We start from the raw sequence: 25,376 nt of genomic DNA on the forward strand, positions 1-25,376 counted from the left end.
CCACAGTGACTGCTGGGAGTTTAAATGGAAATATATTATGCAAATAAGCCCGAAGGCGGGGCGGAGCCGGGTTCGCCTCCGTCCCAGAAGTCTGCGGGGAGCAGCGGCGCCGCCGCTCAGACGACTCGTTGGTCCCGGGGAAGATGGCGGCGCCAGAGTCGGGGCGTTAGTGCGACAGCGGGCCGCGTCCGTCCGCTCGGCTCGGCGCACGGGTCGGCCAGGTGAGCGCGGGGCCGCGGGGGCCCGGCGGGGTCGGCCAGCCTCTGGAAGGCGTCCACGGCCCCCAGGAGCGCGGCGCGGGAAGGTGGAGACGGGTCCTAGAGGGCCCGGGGCGGGGCCTGTGGGGTCAGGGGGCGGGCCTGGGAGCAAGGGGTGCTGGGAGGGCGGCCTGAGCGCGTGGGTCGCCTCGGAGACGTGGTCTGAGGCCTGAGCCCACTGTGGGGCGGGGCCTGAGTCCGGTGGGGGCGTCGCCGGAGGGTCTTGTGGGAGCTGGGGGCGGGGCTTAGAGAACTAAGGGTGTTGGGGGCGCAGCCTGGAGATTGGATGGGGTACCGGGGGATGGAGCCTGAGGGTTTAGGGTGGGGCCTGGAGATTTATGGGGTTCTCGGGGTGGAGCCTGAGGACTTGGGGCGGGGCCTGGAGATTTATGGGGTACCGGGGGTGGAGCCTGAGGGTTTGGGGCGGGGCCTGGAGATTTATGGGGTACCGGGGTGGAGCCTGAGGGTTTAGGGCGGGGCCTGGAGTTTTACGGGGTACCTGGGATAGAGCCTGAGTTTAGGGCAGGGCCAAGGGGCTCAGGTGGATTGGGGTCAGGGGTCTGGAAGACAAAGGGTGTTTGGGGCGGGGCTGAAAGGCTGCTTTAGGTGCTTGTGGGCGGAGCCTTGGTGGTCAGCTGCAGGGGCGGAGAAGTCAGGGAAGCAGGGGCCAGCGGTTGAGGACAGTGGGGTTGACCATCACTCCCTTTCAATGGGCTTTTGTAATGGTGAAAGGAAACAACCATAACAGCCGCCAGGCGCTCTGGGAGCCTGAGAAAACATGCGCGGCTGCTGTCACTGTCACACTCAGCCTGTCCCCCACCCAGCTCACGCACGCACACACGCACACACTGCTGCATGGTCCTCTCCCATATCCAGTGTAGACCCAGGATCCCACCGCCTCTCACATCTTCCACTGCTACCTGCACCAGTGTGGGCACCTTCACCATGTCCCCAGCTGTGCCATCTGTGCTGTCTGTCCCCCAGACAGCCCACGGGGTCCTGTTGAAGCCTAGGGAGGTCACAGCCCTCCCTGGTCTCTCACCTCAGTGGGAGTAGAAGCCCACTAGGCTCAGGAGCCGTCCCATCATTTTCCTGCCCCCACTCTGCTCCAGCCATACAGCTGCTTGGCCACTCCTGGGACACACAGGCTTGATCCAGCCTCTGGGCCTTTGCAGTGGCTGTTCCCTCTGCCCGCAGTACTGTTCCCCCATATGTCCGCATGCCTCAGTCCCTCAAGCCTGTGCTCAAGTGTCATCTCCCCAGTGAGGCCTGCCTGGCCCTCCATATTTAACTGCAGGCCGCCCTCCACACACACACTTGAGTCATGCGCAGGGGCTTGGACTGTCCCAGTCCCCGTGGTGTCCCCAGCATGCAGTGCAGCACGCTGCACATCCCAGGTGCCCAGTCAGCTTTGATGATGTGGTGCTGATAACGCCAAGGTCAAGAGTTCATATCCCTTTATCAGGCAGCCACCAAAAAATTCAAAAACAAAAACATCAGTGACGAGCCAGCCAAACCTCCCTCCCTTAGGAGCCAGTGACTGTCCTCAGCGTCCAATCCACAGAGGCCTGTGGCAGGTGGCATAATGGACCTGGCCTACGTCTGCGAGTGGGAGAAATGGCCCAAGAGCACCCACTGCCCGTCAGTGCCCCTGGCCTGCGCCTGGTCCTGCCGCAATCTCATCGCCTTCACCACGGACCTCCGGAGCGACGACCAGGGTGCGCCCCCACCCGGACCCTCCCCGCATGTTGTCATCACCCCTCCCCTCCCATTCCCATGATGCTGGGCATGCCGCCTCGGGGGACCCAGGGTCTCTCCGGCCTTCCTGGGAGGCCCCCCAGCCACCCCTTACCTGCCCTGGCCCTCATCCATAACTTCCAGGTGTGTGGAGGGTAGATTCAGGGGCCTCCTGTGTGTGGTGCCAGAGGAAGCTGGTGTCACCCCTGTGTGCAGGATTGAATGGGTCTTAGCGTGGGTGAGTGGTGGACAAAGGCTTGTCAGAGGCTTGTGCTCCAGTTTTCTAGACAGCACACGTCACTGTTTTGCTTTTGAAAGCCCTTAGGGTACAAGGTGGCAGTGCCTGTCCTTTCTCCATTGTTGGAGTAATATGTGCTCGTTGGAGAAGATTAGGAAAGCACAGAAAATGAGGATGATGAAAAGAACCACCCATTGCCTTCCATGGAGAGATGCCCACTGTTAGCATTTTGGGGTCATTTTCTTCCAATTCCATTTTCTGTGTCTCATTTAAAAATGTGGTCATAGCCACACTGGTGGCCCAGGAGGGGGACAGCCTGTACCTCCAGCTGTGGCCATTGATGTGGGTAGCGGCAGCTCCGTGACCTCCCCGTGGGTGGCTCCACCGAGCCTGCCTGGGCTTGTCTTCTGGAGGCCCGGTGCCAGGCTGTGTTGACCACGCCCTGTCCCCTGCAGACCTGACCCGCATGATCCACATCCTGGACACGGAGCACCCATGGGACGTGCACTCCATCAACTCAGAGCACAGTGAGGCCATCACCTGTCTCGAGTGGGACCAGTCAGGTGAGCGTGGGGTAGGGTCCCGCATGGCCAAGGAGAGGGCGGTGCTGGCCCCGGGGGTGACCCCTTGTCCCGGAATCCCAGAGTAAAATGCTCCATCTTTTCCTGGCCAGTCCTGAGTCCAGAGCTGCAACTTGGCAGCTGCTGTTCTTCCCATGGTGGCCTAAATCCCTCCGTTTCCACGTGCCCAGAGCCATTTCCTGATCACACCTCATACCACCCCACTGATCTGCCCTTGTGCGGGCCATGACCTTTCCGTGGGGCTGGCTCTCCCAGCCCCCTGATGTTCTGTGGGGTGGCTGCCTCTGCCCATTGGAGGGCCTGTGATGCCAGATGTTCCCCACAGGCTCCCGGCTCCTGTCGGCTGATGGTGACGGGCAGATCAAGTGCTGGAGCATGGCGGACCACCTGGCCAACAGCTGGGAGAGCTCTGTAGGCAGCCTCGTGGAGGGGGACCCTATCGTGGCCCTGTCTTGGCTGCACAATGGCGTGAAGCTGGCCCTGCATGTGGAAAAGGTGGGTGTCCTGCCTGAGCAAGCAGGCAAGGTGCATGAGATCATGTCATCTGGCCCATCCACCTGCCAACACGTCATCGCCTCTCCCACCTCCAGCATCCTCTGGTTTTTTGATTCCTGGGCTCAGCTCACATCTGCAATGAAGCTGTCAGTTAGGACCTGTGTTTCCAGTGGACCACCCATTTAACTAATGTACTCAGTGAGCTGTCCATTTAACTGATGGCTGCTGTCCCCAGAACCCAACCCACTCTTTTATTCAGTAATACCCCAGAATTCCTCTCTCCACACCCCATGATTCAACCCAGTATCATAGTTAAGATTGGGGGTCCTGTCTTCATGCCTCTCTGAATTTCCTCATTGACAGTGGGGTCACAACAAGGACTCAGTGAGAAGGTGTGGCCAGGGCAAGGCTTCGCTGCATCCAGGGGGCCCTCCTACACTGATGCAGTGGGACAAGACCTTTCCTCCTCTCCTCCTTCCCCAAGTCTGTCAATGTCAGAACATTCCATCACCCAGAAATGAAGCCCCGCCCCCGTCAGCAGTCACCTGATGCTGGGGATAGGAACTCTCCCCCAGCCCTGGCAACTGTGAATCCACTTCCTGTCTCTGGATTGGCCTCTTCTGGACATTTCATATAAATGGAGTCACACAATGGCCTTTTGTGTCTGGCCTCTGTCACTGAGCGTGACGTGTTCAAGGTCCATCCATGTGGTAGTGAGTATCAGAGCGTCGTTCCTTTTCATGACCAAATACATTTGGTTTTAACTTGTAGGAGGCACTGTGCTCATTTAATACACACTGACACACATCGCCTTACACCAGACGGGTGTGACACGTGTGTGTCAGACGCCAGCCCTTGTCAGTCCCCATGGTAACCACTCTGACCGCTTGGCTTGCTGCCTGAGCTCCCTGACCTTCTCCTGGCTGTGAAAAGTTTGTCTCCTGAGTGTTTAATCTGAAGTGGAGTGATACGTACACCCTTTTCTCTTCCTGGCCTTTCTTCCCAGCATAGCAAGGATGTGCCCCCGTGCCCATCCGGCCCATTCTCTTGCCGGGTTCTAGAGAATTCTGTACTGCAGGTGTCCCAAGGTTCCTGCCAACGTTTCTCTTCTGGGAGGTCATTTGGGCACTTCTGGTTTTTTCTTTCCAACATTGCTGCAGGGACCATCTGGGCCCTGTGTGTCTGTGGCCTTGGTTCATCCCAGGCGCCTGGTCTTGTAGGTCTGGGGTGGGCCCAGGAAGCTGCATTTAGTCCCCGCTCACCGGGGAGGGAGGGGGCACAGATGCTCCTCAGGCCACTTAGAGAAACCCTGTTTAGCCTCCGCAGTGGTTCTGTGTTAATGATTGAACAGCCTGGAGGGAGGGAAAAAGCATTATGCTAAAAGGAAGGAACCAGACACAGAAGGCCACACAGTCTGTGATTCCGTTCAGGTGACATTCCAGAAAAGGCACAACCAGTGACTGCCAGGGACTGGGGGTGTTGTGAGGGGAGGGCCCTCCTGAGGGTGGGAATGGACCGTGTCATGTGATTTTCCACAACAGCATGGTGAAACCTCCCACCTTGAAAGGGTGAGTTTTCTTGCACATGAATTACGACTTGTCTAGTTTGAAAACGTAACGCAGTATCGGCAGCAGCCGCAGGCACTTCCACAGCACCTCCTGCGTGCCTTCTCTTGGGGTCTGCACGCTGCAGCCGGTGGGCCAAACACAGGCCCACCCGTTTTTGAAAATGATGTTTTATTGTCATACAGCCACGCCCCTCCCTCTAATACTGTCTGTGGCTGCTTCTGAGCTGTAACTTAGACAGGGCCACAGTCGCGGTAGGGACCACCGGCCCCCAAAACTGAAAATATCGCATCTGGCCCTTTGCAGAAAAAGGTGGTAACTCCTGTTCTGTATGTGTTCATCCATGTAATCCTCCCCACAGTCCTCCGAAGTTACAGGTGAGGAGACCAAGGGTCAGAGAGGCCACGTCACACAGTGGCCAAGGCAGGGTTCAAGCTCAGGTCCCTGCTCTCGTCCCTTCTGCCACATTGCTCCTGTGTGTAGGTGTTGGTGTGGCTGTGGTCCCCCCATGGGGGCTTGTCGGGTCACAGGAGGCAGACCCTGAAATGCTGAGCAGGTCCCTCGCTCTCCCCTCCCCCTCCCCCACAGTCGGGCGCCTCTAGCTTCGGCGAGAAGTTCTCCCGCGTCAAGTTCTCACCGTCACTCACGCTGTTCGGGGGCAAGCCCATGGAGGGCTGGATTGCGGTGACCGTCAGCGGCCTGGTCACTGTGTCCCTGCTCAAGCCCAGCGGGCAGGTGCTGACGTCCACCGAGAGCCTGTGCCGGCTGCGCGGCCGCGTGGCCCTGGCCGACATCGCCTTCACGGGTGGCGGCAACATCGTGGTGGCCACGGCGGACGGCAGCAGCGCCTCGCCCGTGCAGTTCTACAAGGTGTGCGTGAGCGTGGTCAGCGAGAAGTGCCGCATCGACACCGAGATCCTGCCCTCGCTCTTCATGCGCTGCACCGCCGACCTCCACCGCAAGGACAAGTTCCCCGCCATCACCCACCTCAAGTTCCTGGCCCGCGACATGTCGGAGCAGGTGAGCGCCGGGGTCACAGCGCTGGGGCAGAGGCCCACACGGCCCTCACAGGACTAAAGTCAAGGCGTGGGCAGGGCTGTCCCTCCTGGAGGCTCCAGGGCAGGACCCGTGTCCTCCTTTCCCAGCTTCTGGAGGCTCCTGCAGCCCTCGGTGCGTGGCCCCTTCCTCCATAGTGCAGCCTCTTCCAGTCTCTTTCTGCCTCTGACCCTCCTGCCCCCTCTTATGAGGACCCTGTGAGGACACTGGGCCCCTGGGTAATCCAGGATGACGTCCCATCTCAAGGTCCTTAATTCCGTCCCATGTGCTGAGTCCTTTCTGCCATGGGAAGTGACATATCCACGGTCCTGGAGGTCAGGACGGGGCTGTCTCTGGGGGCCATTATTCTGCCAGCCACAGCATAGTTGGATTGCCTTTCTAATCACAAATCAATAAGGCCCCAAACTTCTTGAAGCCCCTGATGTTTCCCTCTGTCCCTCTTTCTCCCCACTTTCCCGCCAGGGTGGCCACCGCTGTCCCGGGTGATGTTTGCAGAGGCAATGTGGTGGGCGGTGAGTGTGGACATAGGGACAGGGAGGTCTGGCTTGGGAGCTGCAGGTGCCACGTGAGCCCCAGTGGCCAGCTGAGGAGACAGAGGCCCAGAGGTGCAGTGGCCTGCCTGGAGTCATGGCTCACAGAGGGCGGAGCCCACCGTTGGAGCCCAGGGTTGGGTACAGTGGATGGGCCTGGGGTCCCGCCTCCTTACCGAGCCCCCCACCCCCACTAGGTGCTCCTGTGTGCGTCCAGCCAGACAAGCAGCATTGTGGAGTGCTGGTCTCTGCGGAAGGAGGGGCTCCCCGTGAACAACATCTTCCAGCAGATCTCTCCCGCGGGTGAGCCGCCTTCCTGGGGCACCGGGCTTTCGGTTCACCCAATGCAGGGAGCCATTCTGAGCGCTTTCCATTTCCTCTCCACGCCCCACGGAGGCGGGTGCTTTGTCATTAAGGTCAGCAGAGGGGGAAACTGAGGTTCAGAGAGGTGGAGTCGCTGGCCTGCAGTCACCCAGCAGGCAGACAGGCCGACTCGCAGTGGTAACTCCTGTCACGGGATCCGCAAGTGCAAAGGTCCCAGGGCACAAGGCTGTGAGCTAAAGTAGGCGACAGGGCCAGGCAGGGAGGCACCTCACCCCAGAAGCCACGGAATCCTCCAGAAACCGTGGCTGAGAGTGAGGAAGCTGTTCACATGGCTGGTTTTCCGGGCCCCCTTCTCCCGCTCCCTCTGCCTGAAGTGTACTGATGGCTCGGGCTCGGCCGGGACCCGCGACCATGACTGAAACCCCCAAGTGCCCACAGAGCCTGAAACAACACAGGGAGCTAGAAGAGCCACTCGAGCTCCGTGGGGCCCTGGGGCCTGTCCACGTGCTGGTGCCCGCAGCCCCTGCAGCCCCCACAGCCCACTGATCTCCAGAGCCTCTGCCCAGGAGAACGGGATGTTTTCCCAGTGGATGAAGGCGACTGCTTTTTTCTGATTAGCACTAATGGACCCTGAAGTGGTCATGCATTCAGGGCGCTAATCTAATGAAACTGTGTCAAGAGGCCCCTCGGGGCTCCTGCTGGCCTGCGGTGGTTATGTAAACCGCCCATTGTGGCCTGCGGATTAATTAAAGTGGAGAGGGTCACTGCCACCCCTCCCTCCCACAGGCTGTGAGTCACCAGGGCTTTTGGGCTCCTTTAGCTGGTTTGACAGCAGCTGGAGCCACCCCCCATGGCAGGCAGGGCTGTGAGGTTTGTGTTGGGGTCTCGGAGCAGCCCTGGGGGGCCCATGGGGCTGTGATGCCGACTCCCATGTCCTCCCTGCGGTCTAGACAGACGCCCTCAGGCTGCCTGACCTCTGAACTGCCTGCCCCCACCCTGACACGCCCCTCTCCCTCTTTCCCATCCTCCTTTTAGACGAGTGTTCACCAACCCACAGCATTCCCAGGTGGACCTCAGGCCCCTGCTCTGCCCCCCAGCACCCGCCATAGTCCAGCTCGTGGTCAGGGGCACAGTGAGTCCTGTGGGACCTCAGAGCCCAGTTCTCCTTGACCAGCCGGGTGGACTCGGGCCCACGGCTCAGGCTGTCCCAGCCTGGAGCTCCCTTCCATAATTTAGAATTGGCGACTGTAACCTAAAAGGGATGTGTGCCGGCCGTAGACGCTCCCAGGGTGTTAGCTGTGTGTGATAGCGTCATGGCGCCCCGCTTCACTTGTTGCTGGAACTCTCTATTTTGCATCTTCCAGATTCCACAAATTTAGACTACCCCTTCACCACGTAACAAACCAGCCCTTGATTGTTCCCATGGCGGGGCTGCCTCTGCAGCTGCTTCTCCTCAGTGTCCCAAGAGACCAGGATAACGCCTGTCCCTGCCTCTTGCTGCAAGGGGCTGCATCTTCCCTCTGGGTGTGGGGTGGGAGGGGCAGGTCTGTGGTCACTGCACCCAGCCCCGCAGCCTTGTTGGCAGGGGAGAGCCAGGTCCCACCCAGGACCTAGTAGATGAGGAGGAGCAGAAAGCTCAACTCAGGCTGGCTGAGGTCCAGAGGGGAATTCTGGGCTTGGCTCTACCATGGGGACAAGATGGCCCCACCACTGCCACTCCAGTTTCCATAAAATCCCAGGGCAGAATCCCATTGGCCCACCTTGGGTCACGTGCCTGTCCTCGGGCATGGAGCGCTCTGATTGGCCAGGCTGGAGTCTTTTTCCTGGACTGACAGTCGGGCTGGGCGACCTGGGAAGGGCTGCTGGGTGGTCAAAGTCTGCCAGCCCTGCAGGGCTCACTGCGATTGAGGTTTTCAGTCTCATCTTTGTTCCCTCCCCTTCCCCTGTTCCTGCCCCCTGTTTTCCCAGTTGGTGAAAAGCAGCCCATGATCCTCAAATGGAGGATCCTGTCAGCCACCAACGACCTGGACCGTGTGTCAGCCGTGGCACTACCAAAGCTGCCTATCTCGCTCACCAACATCGACCTCAAGGTGGCCAGCGACACCCAGTTCTACCCCGGCCTCGGTATGGCTGATCCCTGGGGCAGTCGGCACAGCCTCTTGGGTCACACTAGGGGAGGTGGGCTCTGAGCCTGGGCCTGAGGGCTGGGGGAGTGCGGCTGCCTGGCTTCAAGGTGGGCCCCACTTTCAGGATCCGTGAGCTCAGGGGTTGTGAGGCTGGCTGACAGAAAGCTGTGTTCTTTAATATGGAAAGAGCTGTTTCAAATCAATAAGGGAGAGGTTGGGAACTTGGGGGCAAAACTTCCCTTCTGGATAAGCGCCCCCCCACCACACACCTGTTGTAGCAACAGTGATGCAGGCCCTGGGTTCAGATCCTGGTGTCCACGCGCACATGCACCCGGGGCTTGCCCTCCCATGCCGAGCCTCAGTTCATTCAGCTGTAGTGTGGGGATGCGCCCACCCTCATGCAGGCCCGAAACGCCCCCCAGCTCTCGTTCTGCTCCAGTTCTCTGGAAAGAACATTTATCCAGATCCACGCCAGGCTCAGGGGCTCTTCTTTGGAACCCGCAGAGGGTGGACGTGGACACACAGTTCCCCTGTTGTTCTGTCCTGTCCCTGAGTCCTGCGGCTCTGCACTCCACTTGCATTCTTGGAGATGAGACACCAGCATGACTATTGGCAGATTACTTGGTTTCCTCGAAGCGTTGGCAACAGCCGATGGTCAGACCCCCCACCACCACCCATAGACTCCTCACTTTGGGGCTCCAGGAGCCCCTGACCCTGGGGTGGCTCACCTCTCCTGACCTCACCAACCCTGCTGCACCATGAAGCCCTTGTGTGTGGTCCCTCGGCAGTCAAGGGGCTCCCAGGCCTCCTCCACCTGGAATGCCATCCCCACCTTGCCACCCAGAAGGTGCACGTCAGCCAAGACCAGGCCTGGCTGCAGGGGGCCTGGGAGGGACAGCCCGCAGTTGATGACCACCCCTGACTTTCGGGGGTCCTGTCACTAAATGAAGAAGACAGCAGCCAGCTGTGGGGCGTGTGGGTGGGACACCTAGGGGGTGGGCTCACATCCCGCCCCAAATGGGCAGTCTCTGCTCGACGTCAGTAGACACATCCCGTCATCCAGAGCTGGGCCATCTCTGCAGCTGCTGGTGGCCAGGCCCCAGGCCTTCCCCCACCCTGACCCCATGCTCCTGTCCGCGCCCCACCACCCAGGGCTGGCCTTGGCCTTCCACGATGGCAGCGTCCACATCGTGCACCGGCTTTCGCTGCAGACCATGGCCTTCTACAGCTCTGCCACCCCACGGTCCGTGGATGAGCCAGCCATCAAGCGTACTCGGACCACAGGCCCCACTGTCCACTTTAAGGCCATGCAGCTCTCCTGGACCTCCCTGGCCCTTGTGGGCATCGACAACCATGGGAAGGTAAGTGCCGTTCCGGGCACTTCCAAAGCCAGGCAGAGACTGGGACAATTCCAGAGCGTGTGCTCTTTGGAGGAAGGGAATGCAGGTGTGGGTCCCCCTTGCCACCCACTCTTTGTCATCGGTCACTGAGTCACTCAACCTCCGGACCCACCTTTGCTGGTCTTTAAAATGGGATTAATGTTGCTCAGTGAGATAATGTGGAAGAGCCCTAGTGTGGTTTGTGGTGTGTGGTAGCCACTTAGCAGGACACATACAGTGTAAGCTGAGTACAGCACCTGGCATATCATAGGTCTGCCCACATGCCTGGACGTGGCTGGGTCTCCCTGCTGGCCTGGGCACAGAGCTGCCCTGTGGTTCCCATCTGCCATCACTGGTGGACATGTCTAAAACCTCCTCGCCCCCTACGTCCTCAGCGTCTCCCTCTGACAGGCCTCAAATCCATGACGGGCTTAGCTCCCCCAGAGAATAATGTCTGTCTCTGCTGTGGCCCCACAGCCCCCAGGAGTGGGTAGTGCCCATGGCCCCAGAGGTGTAGTGAGGCCTCTTAAGCCATGTGAGGGAGATGTAGCTGTGAGCCAGGCTCCAGCAAGACCCTCTTACTGTGTGTCAGCCTCTGCCAGTGCCCCACATGTGCCCAGACTCTGACCCTTCAACCCACCCATGTAACAGAGGGAACGCCTGGGTGCCCGTGGGGCTGTGACCCCATGTCCCTCCGGTCCTCAGACCCAGGCTCCCCAGGGCTCCCACCCCCGCCCGTATGCGCACCTCTAGCCCCGGAACACACCTGCGTCTGTGGCCTCACCTGGCTGCGGTGCCCCCTTCCTGGGCAGCTCAGCATGATCCGCATCTCGCCCTCCATGGGCCACGCGGTGGACATCAACCCGGCCCTGCGGCATCTGCTCTTCCTGCTTGAGTACTGCATGGTGACTGGCTATGACTGGTGGGACATCCTGCTGCACGTGCAGCCCAGCATGGTACAGAATCTGGTGGAGAAGCTTCACGAGGAGTACATGCGCCAGAACGCTGCCCTGCAGCAGGTGAGGCTGCGTGCACAGCGCGTGCTGCGCCCTAGCTCTGCCCAGCCGAGCAGCACCGAGGGGACAGCCTTTCCCTGCTTTTCCTTCTAAATTAGTTCTTAACCTTGAAAGTGTCCATATAAAAATATACAGGTAGGCTTTGAGTCCACTTGACCCCCAACCCCTCCCTGCTCCCAGTGTGGTCTTTTCAAATGGTTTTCTCAGAGTGGACACGGGTCCAAAGGAGGCACTGGCCAGTGCCATGAGATAAGTCAACAGAGGTTTAAAGATCAGAAAAAAAGAGAGAAAAGTTGTCATTCAGACAATGGGATCGCGTGCCTATAAACCAAAAGCACCTGCGATGGACTGTTGAATCTCACAAGATCAGCAGGGTGGCCATAAGTGAGATCAGTAGTTTAAAAAATCAGTGGTTTAAAAAGAAAAAAAAACCCAGTGGTTTTCCTATAGACCAGCAATATCCAAAAAAGATAAAATGGGGGGAAAATCCCGTTTGTAATAGCAGCCTGCTAAGAAACGTATAAGACTGTTATGGAGGACGCTGGGATTCACAGCTGATGATAGCATCACTGGCAGTAAGAAAGTCTCTCACTTCCGGGGCCCCAGCTGTGTGCCAAGCATTTTTATGTCATTCAAGGTTCCCCACCAGACCAGGGTCTCTGCCCCTCAGCACTGTGGACACTTTGGATCATTCTCTGTGGTGGGGCCGTCCTGGGCTCTGCAGGGTGCTAAGCAGTGTCGCTAGCCTCCACCCACTCGATGACAACTAAAATTGTCCCCAGACATCACCGAGTGTCCCCCAGAGCAGAACTCCCAGGCTGAGACCCACTGCCCCAGTCCTGTGAGCTGGGTCTCTCAATCTCCCATCTTGCCATAGGATAGTGAGCACAGAGAGTTTAAGAAGCTTGCCCAAGCCTGCCCAGCGAGCGGGTGACAGCTGAATCACTCATGGCGCTCTGGCAAATGCCTCTGCCCCACGTCCCTCAGGGGGTGTCCCCCACCCACCTGGCCCTCTGTTCATGCTGTCCCCCCCCCCTGCAGGTCCTCTCCACGCGGATCCTGGCCATGAAGGCCTCGCTGTGCAAGCTGTCACCCTGCACAGTGACCCGCGTGTGCGACTACCACACCAAGCTCTTCCTCATCGCCATCAGCTCCACGCTTAAGTCCCTCCTGCGCCCGCACATCCTCAACACGCCCGACAAGAGTCCTGGCGACCGGCTGAGCGAGATCTGCGCCAAGATCACCGATGTTGGTGCGTCCCCACCCCACAGCTAGCCCCACAGCTGGAGTCTTGTGGCTCCTTTTCCTTCCCTGTCTGCAAAAGTGACCTAGGCTCCTGGTAGAAAATTGACCAAACCTGAGGATAGGCACACGCTGAGGACCCCTGCCAACGAAAACAGGCAGACCTCACGGGCCCCGGAAGGCAGATTTGGGGGCACAGCCACGGGCCACATGGGAGCCACTCTTCTTGGTTTTTGCTTTTAAAAAGTTAGGTGTGTCACTTATGTTTTCAGTATTCCATTTATTTGTAGAGTTGTGGACAGACGATGTTGAAACCTGGAGAAAGAGACATTTTCCCTCTCCGGGTGGACATGAGATTTTCTGTCCAAACGGGCACTATTTGTAATGATGCTGAAGGGGCCGGCTGATTAGCACAGCTGGTTAGAGCGGGGCGTTGATAACAAACACCAAGGTTAAGGGTTCGATCCCCGTACCGGCCAGCCACCAAAAAAAATAATAATGATAATGATGCTGTGACAACAGGCACCGAAGGGGCTGTCCCAGGCAGGTTCGGTGGACTGTCCCTGGAACTTCTCCCTTCATCCGAGGCCCATCTGTGCCCAGCCCTGTGTACACCCTTGCAGGTGTCTCTGCACTCAGGCTTTTTTCTGTGCACGTGGGCATCCCCCACCCTCCACATACACACACACCAGCTCCCCGATTGCAGACAGCCTAATCACGCAGGAAGTTCACGATACAGATAGGAAGTGTTGTGAAAGGAAGGTGATCAAACTCTTCCTTGCGGTACTGTCTCATTTCGTGGTGCCTTTTCGTTGTTGTGTACTAATCCCGTCCACGGGTGTGCAGTTGTCCATGCAGCAGACCCTGCTGCCACCCGTTGGCTGTCTGACCACCACCACACAGACCATCCTAATGCCTGAGACCCATGTGCTGGCTCGTGGTAGTTTTTGTAGGACCGTCATAAATGCCATCCCAGAAGTATCTGTTGGGTGTCTAATAGGTGCCAAGCACTGGTGGGGATGGTTATGCTGAGTGAGGTGGACGGTCCCTGCCCTCCCGGAGCCCACCCTGTTCCTGGCAGAGAGACCTGCTCAGGCAGGACCCCAGGTGGGCAGCCGGTGGCTCCGTGGTTCCCCTCCGTCCAGCCCTTCCCGTCCCCCGCATCCCCATCCAGGGTCAGCACGGTGGGCGCTCTGCCCGAGCAGGTGGCAGGACGCGGGTGCAGGGTGCATTCGGGCCCTGTGTGCAGCGCGTGCACACGCGTGAGGTCCCAGCCCCCTGACCTCCCGTGTCCTTGCAGACATCGACAAGGTCATGATCAACCTCAAGACAGAGGAGTTCGTCCTGGACATGAACACGCTGCAGGCGCTGCAGCAGCTCCTGCAGTGGGTGGGCGACTTCGTGCTCTACCTGCTGGCCAGCCTGCCCAACCAGGTGCGGCCCGGCCCTGCCCCCAGCCAAAGCCCCTCCTCCCTGGCTCTTCCAACCCGGCCCCGCCCCTCCTTGAAGCCCCTCCTCGGCCCCGCCCTCATCCAAGCCCCTCCTCCCGGCACCGTCCCTGGTCAAAGCCCCTCCTCCCCGGCCCCGCCCCTCCCCTTTTTGCTTCCCTGTCCCCAGGCCGTCCCTGACTTGGGTTCCAGTCCCAGTGGCCCCAGCAGATGACTTTCTGCCCTCCATGGTGCTGGAGGTCGCAGGAGCTCTCTTCTCCTGCCACCTCCTGGCTCCAGAGGCAAACCAGGTGCTTCGGTCTCTGGCTCCTGGGACACAGGAGCTCGCCTCAGCTGGGGTCTCCCCAGGGCACTGTGGCCACTGGGGCTGGGTGCTTCTCCGTGGTGGGCAGTGCTGGGCCCTGCGGGAGCTGGCAGTGTCCCTGCTTACAGTCACTCCATATCAGGAACATCCCCCAGTGGTGACAACTACACGTCCCCAGATACCGCCCAGTGTCCCCTGGAGCAGGATCGTCCCCAGGTTAGGGGTCCCACAGATCCCCTAGGAAGCCGCGCGCACGTCTGCATCCGCACACTGAGCATCTCTCTCTCTAGGGCTCCCCGCTGCGGCCCGGCCACAGTTTCCTGCGAGATGGCACCTCACTGGGCATGCTGCGTGAGATGATGGTAGTGATCCGCATCTGGGGCCTGCTGAAGCCTAGCTGCCTGCCCGTGTACACGGCCACCTCGGACACCCAGGACAGCATGTCCCTGCTCTTCCGCCTGCTCACCAAGCTCTGGCTCTGCTGTGAGACGCCCCGCCCTCTGCTCCCATCACCCCACCAAAATGCAAGCCCTGCTGGGCACCCCCACCAGAATACAAGTTCCTGCAGATGGAAACAGCTCTGTCTTGGTCCCCTCCATTTCCTCAGCGCCCAGCACAGGTCCAGGCACATAGTGGGTGCTTGTTGGGTGTCAACAGGTTACATGTTTGGGGGGGGCCAGGTACTGTGCTAGCATCTTTGTGTCCAGGAATCAATGAGCAGGTCCCCATTTTACAGAGGAGGCCATGAGGCCAGGGAGGAGAACATGACTTCCCAGAGTCACCCAGCAAGGCAGGGCAAGAACTAGTGCCCTGTGGGTCCTGAGGAGGCCACGGTGCATCCCAGGTAGGTGGGCGATGCTCTGGGTGGGGCCTCTGAACCGATATCCCCTCTGTCCGCTACCCGCAGGCCGTGAAGAGGGCCCGGCAAGTGAGCCGGACGAGGCCCTGGTGGACGAGTGCTGCCTGCTGCCCAGCCAGCTGCTCATCCCCAGCCTGGACTGGCTGCCTGCCAGCGACGGCCTCATCAGCCGCTTGCAGCCCAAACAGCCCCTGCGGCTGCAGTTTGGCAGGGCACCCACCCTGCTGGGCAGTGCTGCCACCCTGCAGCTGGACGGCCTCGTCAGGTGTGTGCCCGCAGCTCTGCTCTGGGGCTTTAGCAGGGCTGTTTCCTTCTAGATGGTTCTCCCCCAAACCTGCCTGACTCCCTGCTTTGCGCCTTGCCCCAGGGCCTCTGCATGGGCTGTGCCTGCTGCTCCTTCCAGGCTCAGCCTACACGCCGCCCTGAGAGGTGTCTTTGCTCAGCCCATGACCCCACGCCCCAGCACCTCGTCACTTCCTCTTATCCACTTAACTTGGTTTTTCCTGACTTGCACACCCGCTCAGCTCGCTGCCCCTGCAGAAGTCAGGGCCCCCATAAATCCCATCACTGGCATAGACCCCCTGGTGCAGTCTAAGGCCGCAGGTGAACAACGACGCTCCTCATCAGGCAGGATGTTCCCAAGGGCTTAGACGGCACCGCCCAGGGGTCCCAGCCTGTCTCTGGACCGTGCGGGGTTTGGACAGTCCAGGCCTGCTGAGTTCACCCTTTAGTGCAGGGCAGCGCTGTGGGGTGGGATTTCTGGAAACCGTGCCTTTCTGAGGTCACTCCTCTGAGGTCACCTAGCCAGGAAGGGGCCGGGCTAGGGTTTGAACCCAGAACTTGTCCGATTCCCCCCACCCCCGTGCCCACCCATTTGAGATACTCATTTGTTGGAAGTACATGTGAATTCCCTACACAGTTGATTACCTCGGGTTGAAGTTGTAGCAGAGGCAGGTGAACAAAAACAAGAAAATTAACATCCCTGCAGCTCTGCCTCCAAGGCAAGCTGCTCCCAGACCTTCCAGCATTTTCTTCTGCTCATGGCGGGAGGCCTGATGAATCACAGACTGTGGTTTGGGTTTCAGATTTTATGAAAAGAGGGGGCTGGTCACAGAAGGTTTTAAACTTTCGTTTTTGGAAAATTTCAAACATTTTTAATAAAGGTCTGGCGGTTAGCTCAGTTGGTTAGAGTGCAGTGTCATGACACCAAGGTCAAGGGTTCAGATCCCTGTGCAGGCCAGCCACAAACAAAACAAAACAAAATAATCAAATATATTGAATAACAGCATCATAAACCGTCCTGCCTCAGCCTGGCCCCCGAGGTCCCTTTTCACTGGCAGCTTCTGCCACCCAGAGGTTCCAGTGCCTTCCAGGTGGCTGTGTGTGGGGGCAGAGGCTAGAAACGCCCCCATGACACACACTCTCTTGTGTCTGACCTCAAATGAATGCGTCACAAATGCACTGCTTTGTGCCTTGGGTCTCCCGCACGTCTCAGAGTCTGTATAGGCACGTTCAGCCCGATCTCTTTACAGGATCCCGCCGTAAGGACTCACTTCAGTTTATTTGTGCCTTTCCACCACGGGTACAGTTGGTGTCGGCGCTGTTTTTTAATTTTTTGTTTATGTTTTGGTGGCTGGCTGGTATGGGGATCTGAACCCTGGACCTTGGTGTTATTAGCACTGCGCTCCAACCAGCTGAGCTAACAGCCAGCCCTTCTTATGAAAACAGGACTGTCCCATCGCATTGTTGTGGTCTTCTCTGCCCTTCTTGCCCGTCGTTCCATGTCATTCCATGTCGTTCTGCGTCAGTCTGTGTTAGCTGCTGTGCCTTGGCCCACCCTTCAGATGGTTCTGGATGCCCTGGGCCCCATCCACTCGAGGGGCATCTGGCATCTGGCTCTGACAAGCCTTTTCACGCTTGCGGACTGGCTGACTGTGGGAGGACACTGGCTGTCCACCCACGGACAGATGCTCCCACCCGCGCCCACCCCCAGCACTGGGTCCCCTCTCACGCCACCCCCTCTGTCCACCAGGGCACCAGGCCAGCCCAAGATGGACCACCTGCGGAGGCTGCACCTGGGAGCCTACCCCACGGAGGAGTGCAAAGCCTGTACCAGGTGAGCCGCCCCCGGGACCTCTGAGCCTCAGTTTCCATGCCTGTAAACTGGGCCATCTGTAAACCTCCCTCTGGGAGCTGCCAAGAAATGAAACCAGGTGGCCTCTGTAAGGTCCAAGGTGGTCCCAAGAAGTCTTGTGTGTCCTCTCCTGGGTGGTCAGACATGCTGAGGTACAGGTGACCCATGTGGCCTGCACCTGCCCTCATGGAGCTCCCAGTAACCCAGGTGCAGAAATGAAGTCACTTCCACAGCAGCACGTGGCGCCACCACTACACAATCAGGTTCTGACATGTCTCCATGAAACCGAGTCACATGGCGGCCTCGTGACCCCCCAGGGTGCCACCACTAGGGAGTGGCCAAGTCAGGACTCAGCCCCAATCACTCCTCACAGTCGGGGGGTGAGGGACCCACCTGGAGTGGTTGGTGCCTGAGCCAGGAGCAGGAGGATGTGGAGACATTAACCTGGTGTGGTGGGGGATGGTGCAGGGAACGGTGTTTCCAGTGGGGGAACAGCGTGTGCAAAGTGGTGGTGGGGGAGGAGGCCCCACCCAGTGCCCCCGCCCCGCTGGGCTTTCCCCACAGATGTGGCTGTGTCACCATGATCAAGTCACCCAACAAGACGACGGCCGTCAAACAGTGGGAGCAGCGCTGGATTAAGAACTGCCTGTGCGGGGGGCTCTGGCGGCGGCTGCCCCTCAGCTACCCCTGACCAGGAGCCACAGGCCCGTGCAGTGCATAGATCCCTGATGGGTTATATGACGCTCGCCCGTGACGGAACATCCCACATACTGTGGACATCTATCGGGTGTGTTAAAACACAGCCTGTCCCCAAAGCAGGCCTCTTGGAGGCACTTGGCAGAGCCAGAGCCCGGGGCCTCCATAACTGGAGTCGCCTCGGCCCAGCAAGCCTGGGATTTTTCCATCACAGGGCAGTGGCCCATGCGCCACCCTCCAGGGACCCCCAGTGGTGTGTGCACAGTGACCGAGGTCCCAGCTTGGGGGTCCAGGACAGCTGGGGGTCCCATGTGAATCATCAGGGGTGCTGCAGATGACACCGCCCTGGGGCACCTGCCTCAGTTTCCTCACCTGTGCCTGTGGAGGTGGTTCTGAGCCTGCCACCCTTGGCCGGGAAGGATGGACCCAATAAACGGCCCCCTGCACCCCTGGCCTGTGTCATCATCATAGGCACCACCACCCAGAGCAGGTCCAGCCCCCCTGAGGCTGTGACTCATCCCCCCAGGTCCCCTCACTGTGATCTCTGCACCAGCCATGTGTGTCTCTTGATGTCAGTCAGTCAGCAGTTAGGGAGCGCCTAGTGTATGCCAAGCCCAGGGTGTGGGCACTCAGTGGTGGCCGGGTGGCCTTGCCTCTCCACGTGTGTCTCTACCTGTGTCTGTGTCCTTCTCCTGCCCCTCCCCCACACACCCGAGCACTCAGACCCGAAGCCCTGGTTTCTGCCAGCTCAGTCCTCATCCCCCAGGGGTCCCGCCTTCTGTCCCCGACAAGTGACAAGTGCTTTGACACTTCCCCGCTGGCCCCGAGGCGGGAGGGCTGTGGCAGACACAGCACCCGCCTGTCACGTGCCAGTTGGCTTGCTGGTTTTGCTCCTGCCAGGCTGTCAGAGGGCAGGCTGGCGACGCCCCACGAGGCAGACACTGTGGCTGCCCACGGCCGGAGCCAGGGAGCCCCATCACCTGGGCCAGGGAGAGGGGGGAGCCCAGGAGGGGCCTCCACTTTAAAACCCGCCTGCCCACTGCTGCAGGACTTGGTGGCGCCTGGGTCCCTGTTGTCTGAGCCGCTGGGCCTGTGGTGGCCAAGGCAGGGAGCTCCGGTCTCACCTCCCACCTGGGCTGCTGGCGCCCACCGCCCTCTTAGTGTCTTGGCGCGTCCGGATGAGCTACGGAGGCCTGTCTTCAGCTGCTAAGAGAAAACGCGTGGACGTGGACACGTCTGTGCAAACCTCGTGTTCTTTTCTGTTTGTGTTTTGGCGGCGGCCAGGACAAGGATCGAACCCTGGACTTGTGTTAGCAGCACCATGCTCTAACCACTGAGCAGCCGTCCAGTCCACAGACCTTTTGTTCTAACTCAACATGCAGGGACACAGGTTCAAGGGCAGTGAGGACCTCAGAGTTTGGCCGGGTCCTTCTAATTGTATTAAAAAATGAGGCTGTTTCCTTATGTTTGTATTTCATCGATTTAGGTTCAGTTCCTTGTGGTGGTTTCACAACTTGGCCACTGGCCTTTCCTCTCGAAACCTATTGAGAGGATGTCTGGGTCCCCTCCCCTTGAATCTGGGCAGGCAGCAGGTGGCCTTCCAGGCTGGTTGGAAACAGCCTTGCTCCTGAGCCACTGTGCCAGGAGGCCACGTGTGATCGCTCAGCTGCCAGACCTGCTGAGTACTGCCTGGGAGTGACCTCAGCCCAAGGTGCCCAACACACAAGTGAAGACTCCTCCAGCCCCTGCAGTTCGGGTCACCCCCAGCTGAGGCCTGGACAGGGTGGAGCAGAGACAAGTCACCCCTGTGCCCACTTAACTCCTGACCTCAGACATTGAGCATGGTGCACTGAGGGGCTTCATGCTGCTAAGTCTGGGGGGGGTTGTTCTGCAACCGTGGAAGCTGGAACATTCTTTCAGTTGCTGTAACCAGCCTGACTGCCTTGGGCACAGGGCCCATCTGGGGAGGGCATACGTGGGGAGGCCCACAGTGGGTCTAGTGGAGCTACTACTGGAGTGTCCTCCAAGGGTCACGAGGGCATGTGGACCGCGGGGCTTCTGCACAGTTCCCACCTCTGGGATCAAAAACAGCAAAGTGTGCTGTGTGTCCCCGGATTAAATTCCCAACCTCTTTAAGAGCCAGGGATGTTTGGGGCCTTATGTTATAGATGAGGAAACCGAGGCCATACAGCAGTGCAAATGTTTGGACTGGTGACTCCCAGGCTCAGAAGATGTTTCGTGCATTGTTTGGATTTTGTGCTCACAACGTTCCCAGCCTCCACCCTCCATCTCCTTCTAAACCATCTCCTCCTCCAGAACCCTCTGTGGCTCCCACTGGCTGAAAATGCCCAGGGGTCTTAGAGCTGGAAGGGCCAGACACACCACACCCCACCCCTGACCCAGGCCACTGGTGGCTCCACCAGTCCCCTGTGGTGCACAGTGAGATTATTCCCAACCCAACCTCCCACAAGCGGGCTGACCACACTTACTTGCACCTGAGAACTAATACATCTGGGGAAATTGCTAGAAATAGCTGTGCCGGGTCAAAGGGCTCTCAGTCCACACACTTCTGAGTTTCCAGTTTTGTTTGTTTGTTGGCGGTTGTCCGGTATGGAGATGGAACCCTGGACCATGTTATCAGCACCATGCTCTAACCAAGCGAGCTAACCCGGCAGCCCTGAGTTACTGTTTTGATTGCAAAAGCCTCCTGCCTCAGAGATAATAAAACAGGATTTAGTATTTAAACACACCTCCCGCCAGGCCTTTACCCAAGGTGTGCCTCCCGCCTGGAAATCCTTCCAGCGCTTTTCTGTTGACAAACCCACATCTGCCCGAGGCCACATCTCCCTTCCACCCTGCCACCCCCCAGGCCCTGTTCTGATCTGCCCCCACCCTAGCACTGCCAGATAAAGTCCACTTAAATTAAAATTTCACATAAACAATGAATACTTTTTTAGTGTATGTCCCAAATACCACATGAGATATATTTATAAATTATAAAAAGAATGTATTGTTTATCTGAAATTTAACTGGACATCTCTATTTGCTAAATCTGGTAACCTACCCCCTTCCCCCGAATTGGATCATTTTGAAGCCACTCCCTGGCATCATTTCACTCAGGAAATTCCTGAACAATGAGTGAATCTTTGATGACTGAATTCCCAACAATTATGTTTCCACTTCCCCTCTTATTTAAACGTTGTAAAACGTTTACAATTACATATGAAATTCATGAACACGCTGAGGACAACCTCATGCCACTCACGGACGGTTCAAGAAATTACATTCCACGCGATGGAGTATTTGACCGAGTTCCTTACAAGTAGCCGGGCTGGGTCGTATCTGCACCCACCGCGCCCAGCCCAGGACCTGGCACTCAGTAGGTGTTCAGCAAATGCTTGTGCATGAACGTGATTCCGAGGTGAACGTCCCACAGTACACAAAGGAGAACCCAGGCGCAGCCTCCAGTTCCACCTCCCCATTGCCCAGTGGGGCGCGTGCTTCACCTCTCAGACCCTCAGTCTCTTTTTCAACAAAAGGGAGGCCACAAATCCCCCCTTTGTGGGCCAGGGTGATGCCTAGCACCTAGTAGGTCCTGGGCCTTCAACGTCCTTCCTCCAGGTAAGAGAAAGGGCACAGGGTCTCGGAGCCCAGAGGGGTGGCCTGAGACCCGTGGGGGGCAGCGAGTCAGCAGGGACCCCAGCAGGTGTAGCTGCTCTGGGACACCCGTCAACTGGCCTCATTCTATGAACCCAGCAGCACATGGGGGTAGCTTAGGAACGCAGGCACCGCGGCTCTGGGTTCGAATCCGACGCTTGTCCTGGAGCGTCTGTTTTATCTCAGGAAAGTCACTCAGCCTCTCTAAGCCTCAATTTCCCCTCTTGGGACAAACGTCGTAAGAGCACAACTTCCCGGGTCTAAATCTCAGCCTGGAACGGAGTCGTACACAAAGTAGCCCTCACGTTCCACTTGGGAAGCAAAGGGAGAGCCGCCCATTATCCAGAACAAGAGGGGACACCCTGCCGCACCCCACCCGCGGGCCCCTCCTCGGAATTCCAGGGAAGGGCGAGGGCGCCACCGTGTGGCCGGGTCGTGACACGACCCCCGCCGGCTGCGCCCGGATTTCCGGGCTTTGGCTCCGGGCCCCCGCAAGGTGCGCGGTCCCCTCTTCTCAGCCTCGCCACCTGCCCGCCCTGTACTATCCCTCCCTGCGCTTTTACGCGTCCTTGTGAATTCTCGCTCCGCCCCGGTCTGGGTCGCCCCCGTCGTGCTTAATGAAGACTGACCGATGCAGGACTGAACGGCTTTATTGCTCTGCACCCCCCGCCGCGACCGCCACCTTCCGGCCGTCCTCAGGCCGCCGCGTCCCCGGCCATGACGCCGTCCATCCAGGGCACGTAGCTCGCCACGCGCGTGTAGATGCCGGGCTTCTTGCGGTTGCCGCAGACACGCGAGCCCGAGGTGACCACGCCCTCGAGCACGCCCCCGCACACCAGCGGGCCCCCCGAGTCGCCCTGCGAGGGGCGCGGCCGTCAGGGCCAGTCGCGGGCGGAGGTCCTGCTCCTTCCTCCGCCCCAACCTGCTTCCTCGCTTGTCAATCTCCGCCAGGCCCCGCCCACCAGCACATGCTGACCCCGCTCCTGCTCCGCCCCCTCTCTGGCCACGCCCCTTCCCAGGCCCCACCCTTTCAGGTCGCACCACGCCCCTCCCTGGCCACGCCCCCTCTCTGGTCCACGCCCCGCCCCTTCCCCGGGCCCGCTCACCTTGCAGCTGTCGCGGCGGTTGCTCTCCGCGCACATCATGCGCTGGGTGATGGCGCCGTCGTGGTACTGGCGCAGGTTGCAGGTGGCGCGGTCGAGCACCGGCAAGCTCACGAGCTGCAGGCGGTCGGGCCGGCGGCCTGCGTGGCTGACCACACCCCAGCCGGCCACGTCGCAGAGCGTGCCAGGCGCTACGTCGCGGTCCTCGCGCTGCCAGGGCAGGGGTCGCACGGCGACGCCTAGCTCGGCCTTTTCAGACAGCTGGGGGGTGGGGTGGAGGCGGACGTCAGAGTAGGGGCGCAGGGGTGCGAGGCAGGAGGGACTGCGGCTAGACTCGGGTGCGGAGTACAGACGTGAGGGAGCGGGGCGCGGGGGTCCCCGGTGCAGCAGGAGGGACTGCGGCTAGACTCGGGTGGGGGTCCCCGGTGCAGCAGGAGGGACTGCGGCTAGACTCGGGTGGGGGTCCCCGGTGCAGCAGGAGGGACTGCGGCTAGACTCGGGTGGGGGGTCCCCGGTGCAGCAGGAGGGACTGCGGCTAGACTCGGGTGGGGGTCCCCGGTGCAGCAGGAGGGACTGAGGCTAGAGTCGGGGTGGGGTCCCCGGTGCAGCAGGAGGGACTGCGGCTAGACTCGGGTGGGGGTCCCCGGTGCAGCAGGAAGGACTGAAGCTAGAGTCGGGGTGGGGTCCCCGGTGCAGCAGGAGGGACTGCGGCTAGACTTGGCCGACCTGCAGCAGGAGGAGGTCGTGGTCGATGGTGTCGGGCCGGCTGTCCGGGTGGGGCACTGCGCGGCGCACGTCGTACAGGCGCTTGGAGGGCTCGGGCTGCGACAGGGAGTGCGCGCCCAGGAGCACCTGCACCTTTCCGTCGGCCCTGGGGACCGGGCGGGGCCCACGGTCACTGCCGCGTCCCCTCCCCCCGCCCCCTCCCGCGCTGTGTGCCCCGCGCTCACGCGTCGTCCAGGCAGTGCGCGGCGCTCAGCACCCACTGCTCGGCCACCAGGACGCCGCCGCACAGGTGCTGGCCGTTCACCTGCACCGACGCCATGTAGGGCCGCGCGTGGGCCTCGGCTTCGCGGCCGCCCAGGATCCTGCCGCGGGGCTGCGCCGCTGTGGGTGGACAGGCGGGTGTGAGGACCGCGGGAGGCCTGGGTGTGGCCGGAGCCTGGGCCAAGGGGTGGGGGGTGGGGGTGGGAAGCCCCAGAAGGCAGAACAGACCGGGGGTACCGGGGCAGATAGCGCCACATCCTGGCCTAAAGCCTTCCAATTAAACACAAGCCACGTTTTCCACCGTAGGGTTTCAGATGAGAAAGCTCAGATTTCAGACCCCAAGTTTGGCGAGTTCCTCGGCTTTCAGAGCCTTCCATTTCTGGGGACTGTGCCCCACCTTTCTGTCCACCTGGTGGGGCTGGGGGACAGTTCTGTTTGCCAGAGGGGGTGCTGATTCTCCTGCAGGTTGCAGCACACACACTACCCCCCCACCTGCCCCAGGCCGGGGTCCACTCACCACACAGATCTGTTCCCAGGAGGACCAGAACCGCCAAAAACACTGAGCTGTGCATCATGAAACCGCTGCGTCCTGGACACTGACACAGGCGGGGCCCTGGGGGCGCTTTTATGAGGATGGGAGGGGGTGGGCAGCTCCCACAGTTCCACTTGCCAGGGGGCAGCAGCCCAGCTGGGGAAAGGGGAATCCGCCCAGCCGCGTCCACTCTCCCCGGGGGATGGGTTGTCTCCTGCTGGACTCGCACCAAGAGTAGACAGGCGGCTGGGGGTCCCTCCTGCCTCTGTGAATCTCGCCCAGTGCTGACCCTGGTGGGGGGCAGCCCCTGGATGGGCAGGAGGCAGAGGGGAGGGCTAGACTCACCCCCGGCCCCTACCCCAGTCTCCCACCCAGACCCAGAGCGTCCTTCCAACCCCAAAGTTTCACAATAGCAGCTGGAGACTGCAGGCTGTAAACAACCCACTTCCTCATCTTCCTACCCCTCCCTTCTTTTATTCCTCTTCCGACAGGGAGAAAAGGTCGGTGGGGGTTGGGAGAAGGTTACCCAACACCCTTGTCCCTGTCCCTGTGGCCTCTGGGCCCTGACACCCCAAAAAGTAGAATTTTGGAAAGGTAGTATGTAGGGGCAGCTGGAAAGACTGCTGGGTGCAAGTGACAGAAAAACCAAGTCAGACTGGGTGGAGCTTTCAATAACAACGTTAAGTGGAAAGTTCAGAGATATCTGCCGTCAGGTGTGGCTTGATCTAGGCGCCTGAGCAATGTCAGGTGTCTGCCTCTGTTATCTCCTTTCCTCTGTGATGGCTTCTCTCTTCACCAGCACCCTCTATTATGGTTTTAGGGACCCCGGATTCACCCTAGTGGCTCAGTCAGTCCCTCCTAAAATTCCCCATCCTCCAGCCAGTCTCAGGTCTGCTTCTGATTGGCTGAGCCTGGGTCACATGTTCCCTCCCAAAACACTCACTGTGGGCAGGTTCTGATGAGCAGAATCTGGGTCACATGGACCCCTGTGAGGTGAGGGTCAGAACCTCAGGAACCCATGGGGTGGAGGTGCTGGGTCTAGAGGACACGGGCACCATGGGGGGGAAGGACCTCAGACACCTCCAGCAGGGACAGGGCACAATATTTTCC

At 59.6% G+C, this 25,376-nt stretch overlaps 2 protein-coding genes across 2 annotated transcripts; one reads left to right on the top strand and one right to left on the bottom strand.

The window, feature by feature from the left end:
* The first annotated feature begins 100 nt into the window (after positions 1 to 100).
* Positions 101 to 19,447, top strand: MED16 (mediator complex subunit 16). Its single transcript, XM_063112120.1, has 15 exons — positions 101 to 221; positions 1,788 to 1,975; positions 2,688 to 2,795; positions 3,139 to 3,308; positions 5,462 to 5,893; positions 6,657 to 6,762; positions 8,752 to 8,907; positions 10,062 to 10,270; positions 11,101 to 11,307; positions 12,346 to 12,556; positions 13,847 to 13,980; positions 14,589 to 14,781; positions 15,206 to 15,422; positions 17,190 to 17,273; positions 17,856 to 19,447. Exons 2-15 carry the CDS (start codon positions 1,843 to 1,845, stop codon positions 17,980 to 17,982), a joined length of 2,487 nt encoding a protein of 828 aa, XP_062968190.1. The 5' UTR covers positions 101 to 221; positions 1,788 to 1,842; the 3' UTR covers positions 17,983 to 19,447.
* Positions 19,448 to 22,278: 2,831 nt separating this feature from the next.
* On the bottom strand, positions 22,279 to 24,346 carry CFD (complement factor D). Its single transcript, XM_063112347.1, has 5 exons — positions 24,252 to 24,346; positions 23,698 to 23,854; positions 23,474 to 23,618; positions 22,751 to 23,008; positions 22,279 to 22,501 (listed from the first exon to the last, which is right to left on the bottom strand). Exons 1-5 carry the CDS (start codon positions 24,307 to 24,309, stop codon positions 22,340 to 22,342), a joined length of 780 nt encoding a protein of 259 aa, XP_062968417.1. The 5' UTR covers positions 24,310 to 24,346; the 3' UTR covers positions 22,279 to 22,339.
* Between the last annotated feature and the right edge of the window lie 1,030 nt (positions 24,347 to 25,376).

The sequence above is a fragment of the Cynocephalus volans genome, chromosome 10 (assembly GCF_027409185.1).
Source record: "Cynocephalus volans isolate mCynVol1 chromosome 10, mCynVol1.pri, whole genome shotgun sequence".
In the NCBI taxonomy this organism is placed as follows: Eukaryota; Metazoa; Chordata; class Mammalia; order Dermoptera; family Cynocephalidae; genus Cynocephalus; species Cynocephalus volans.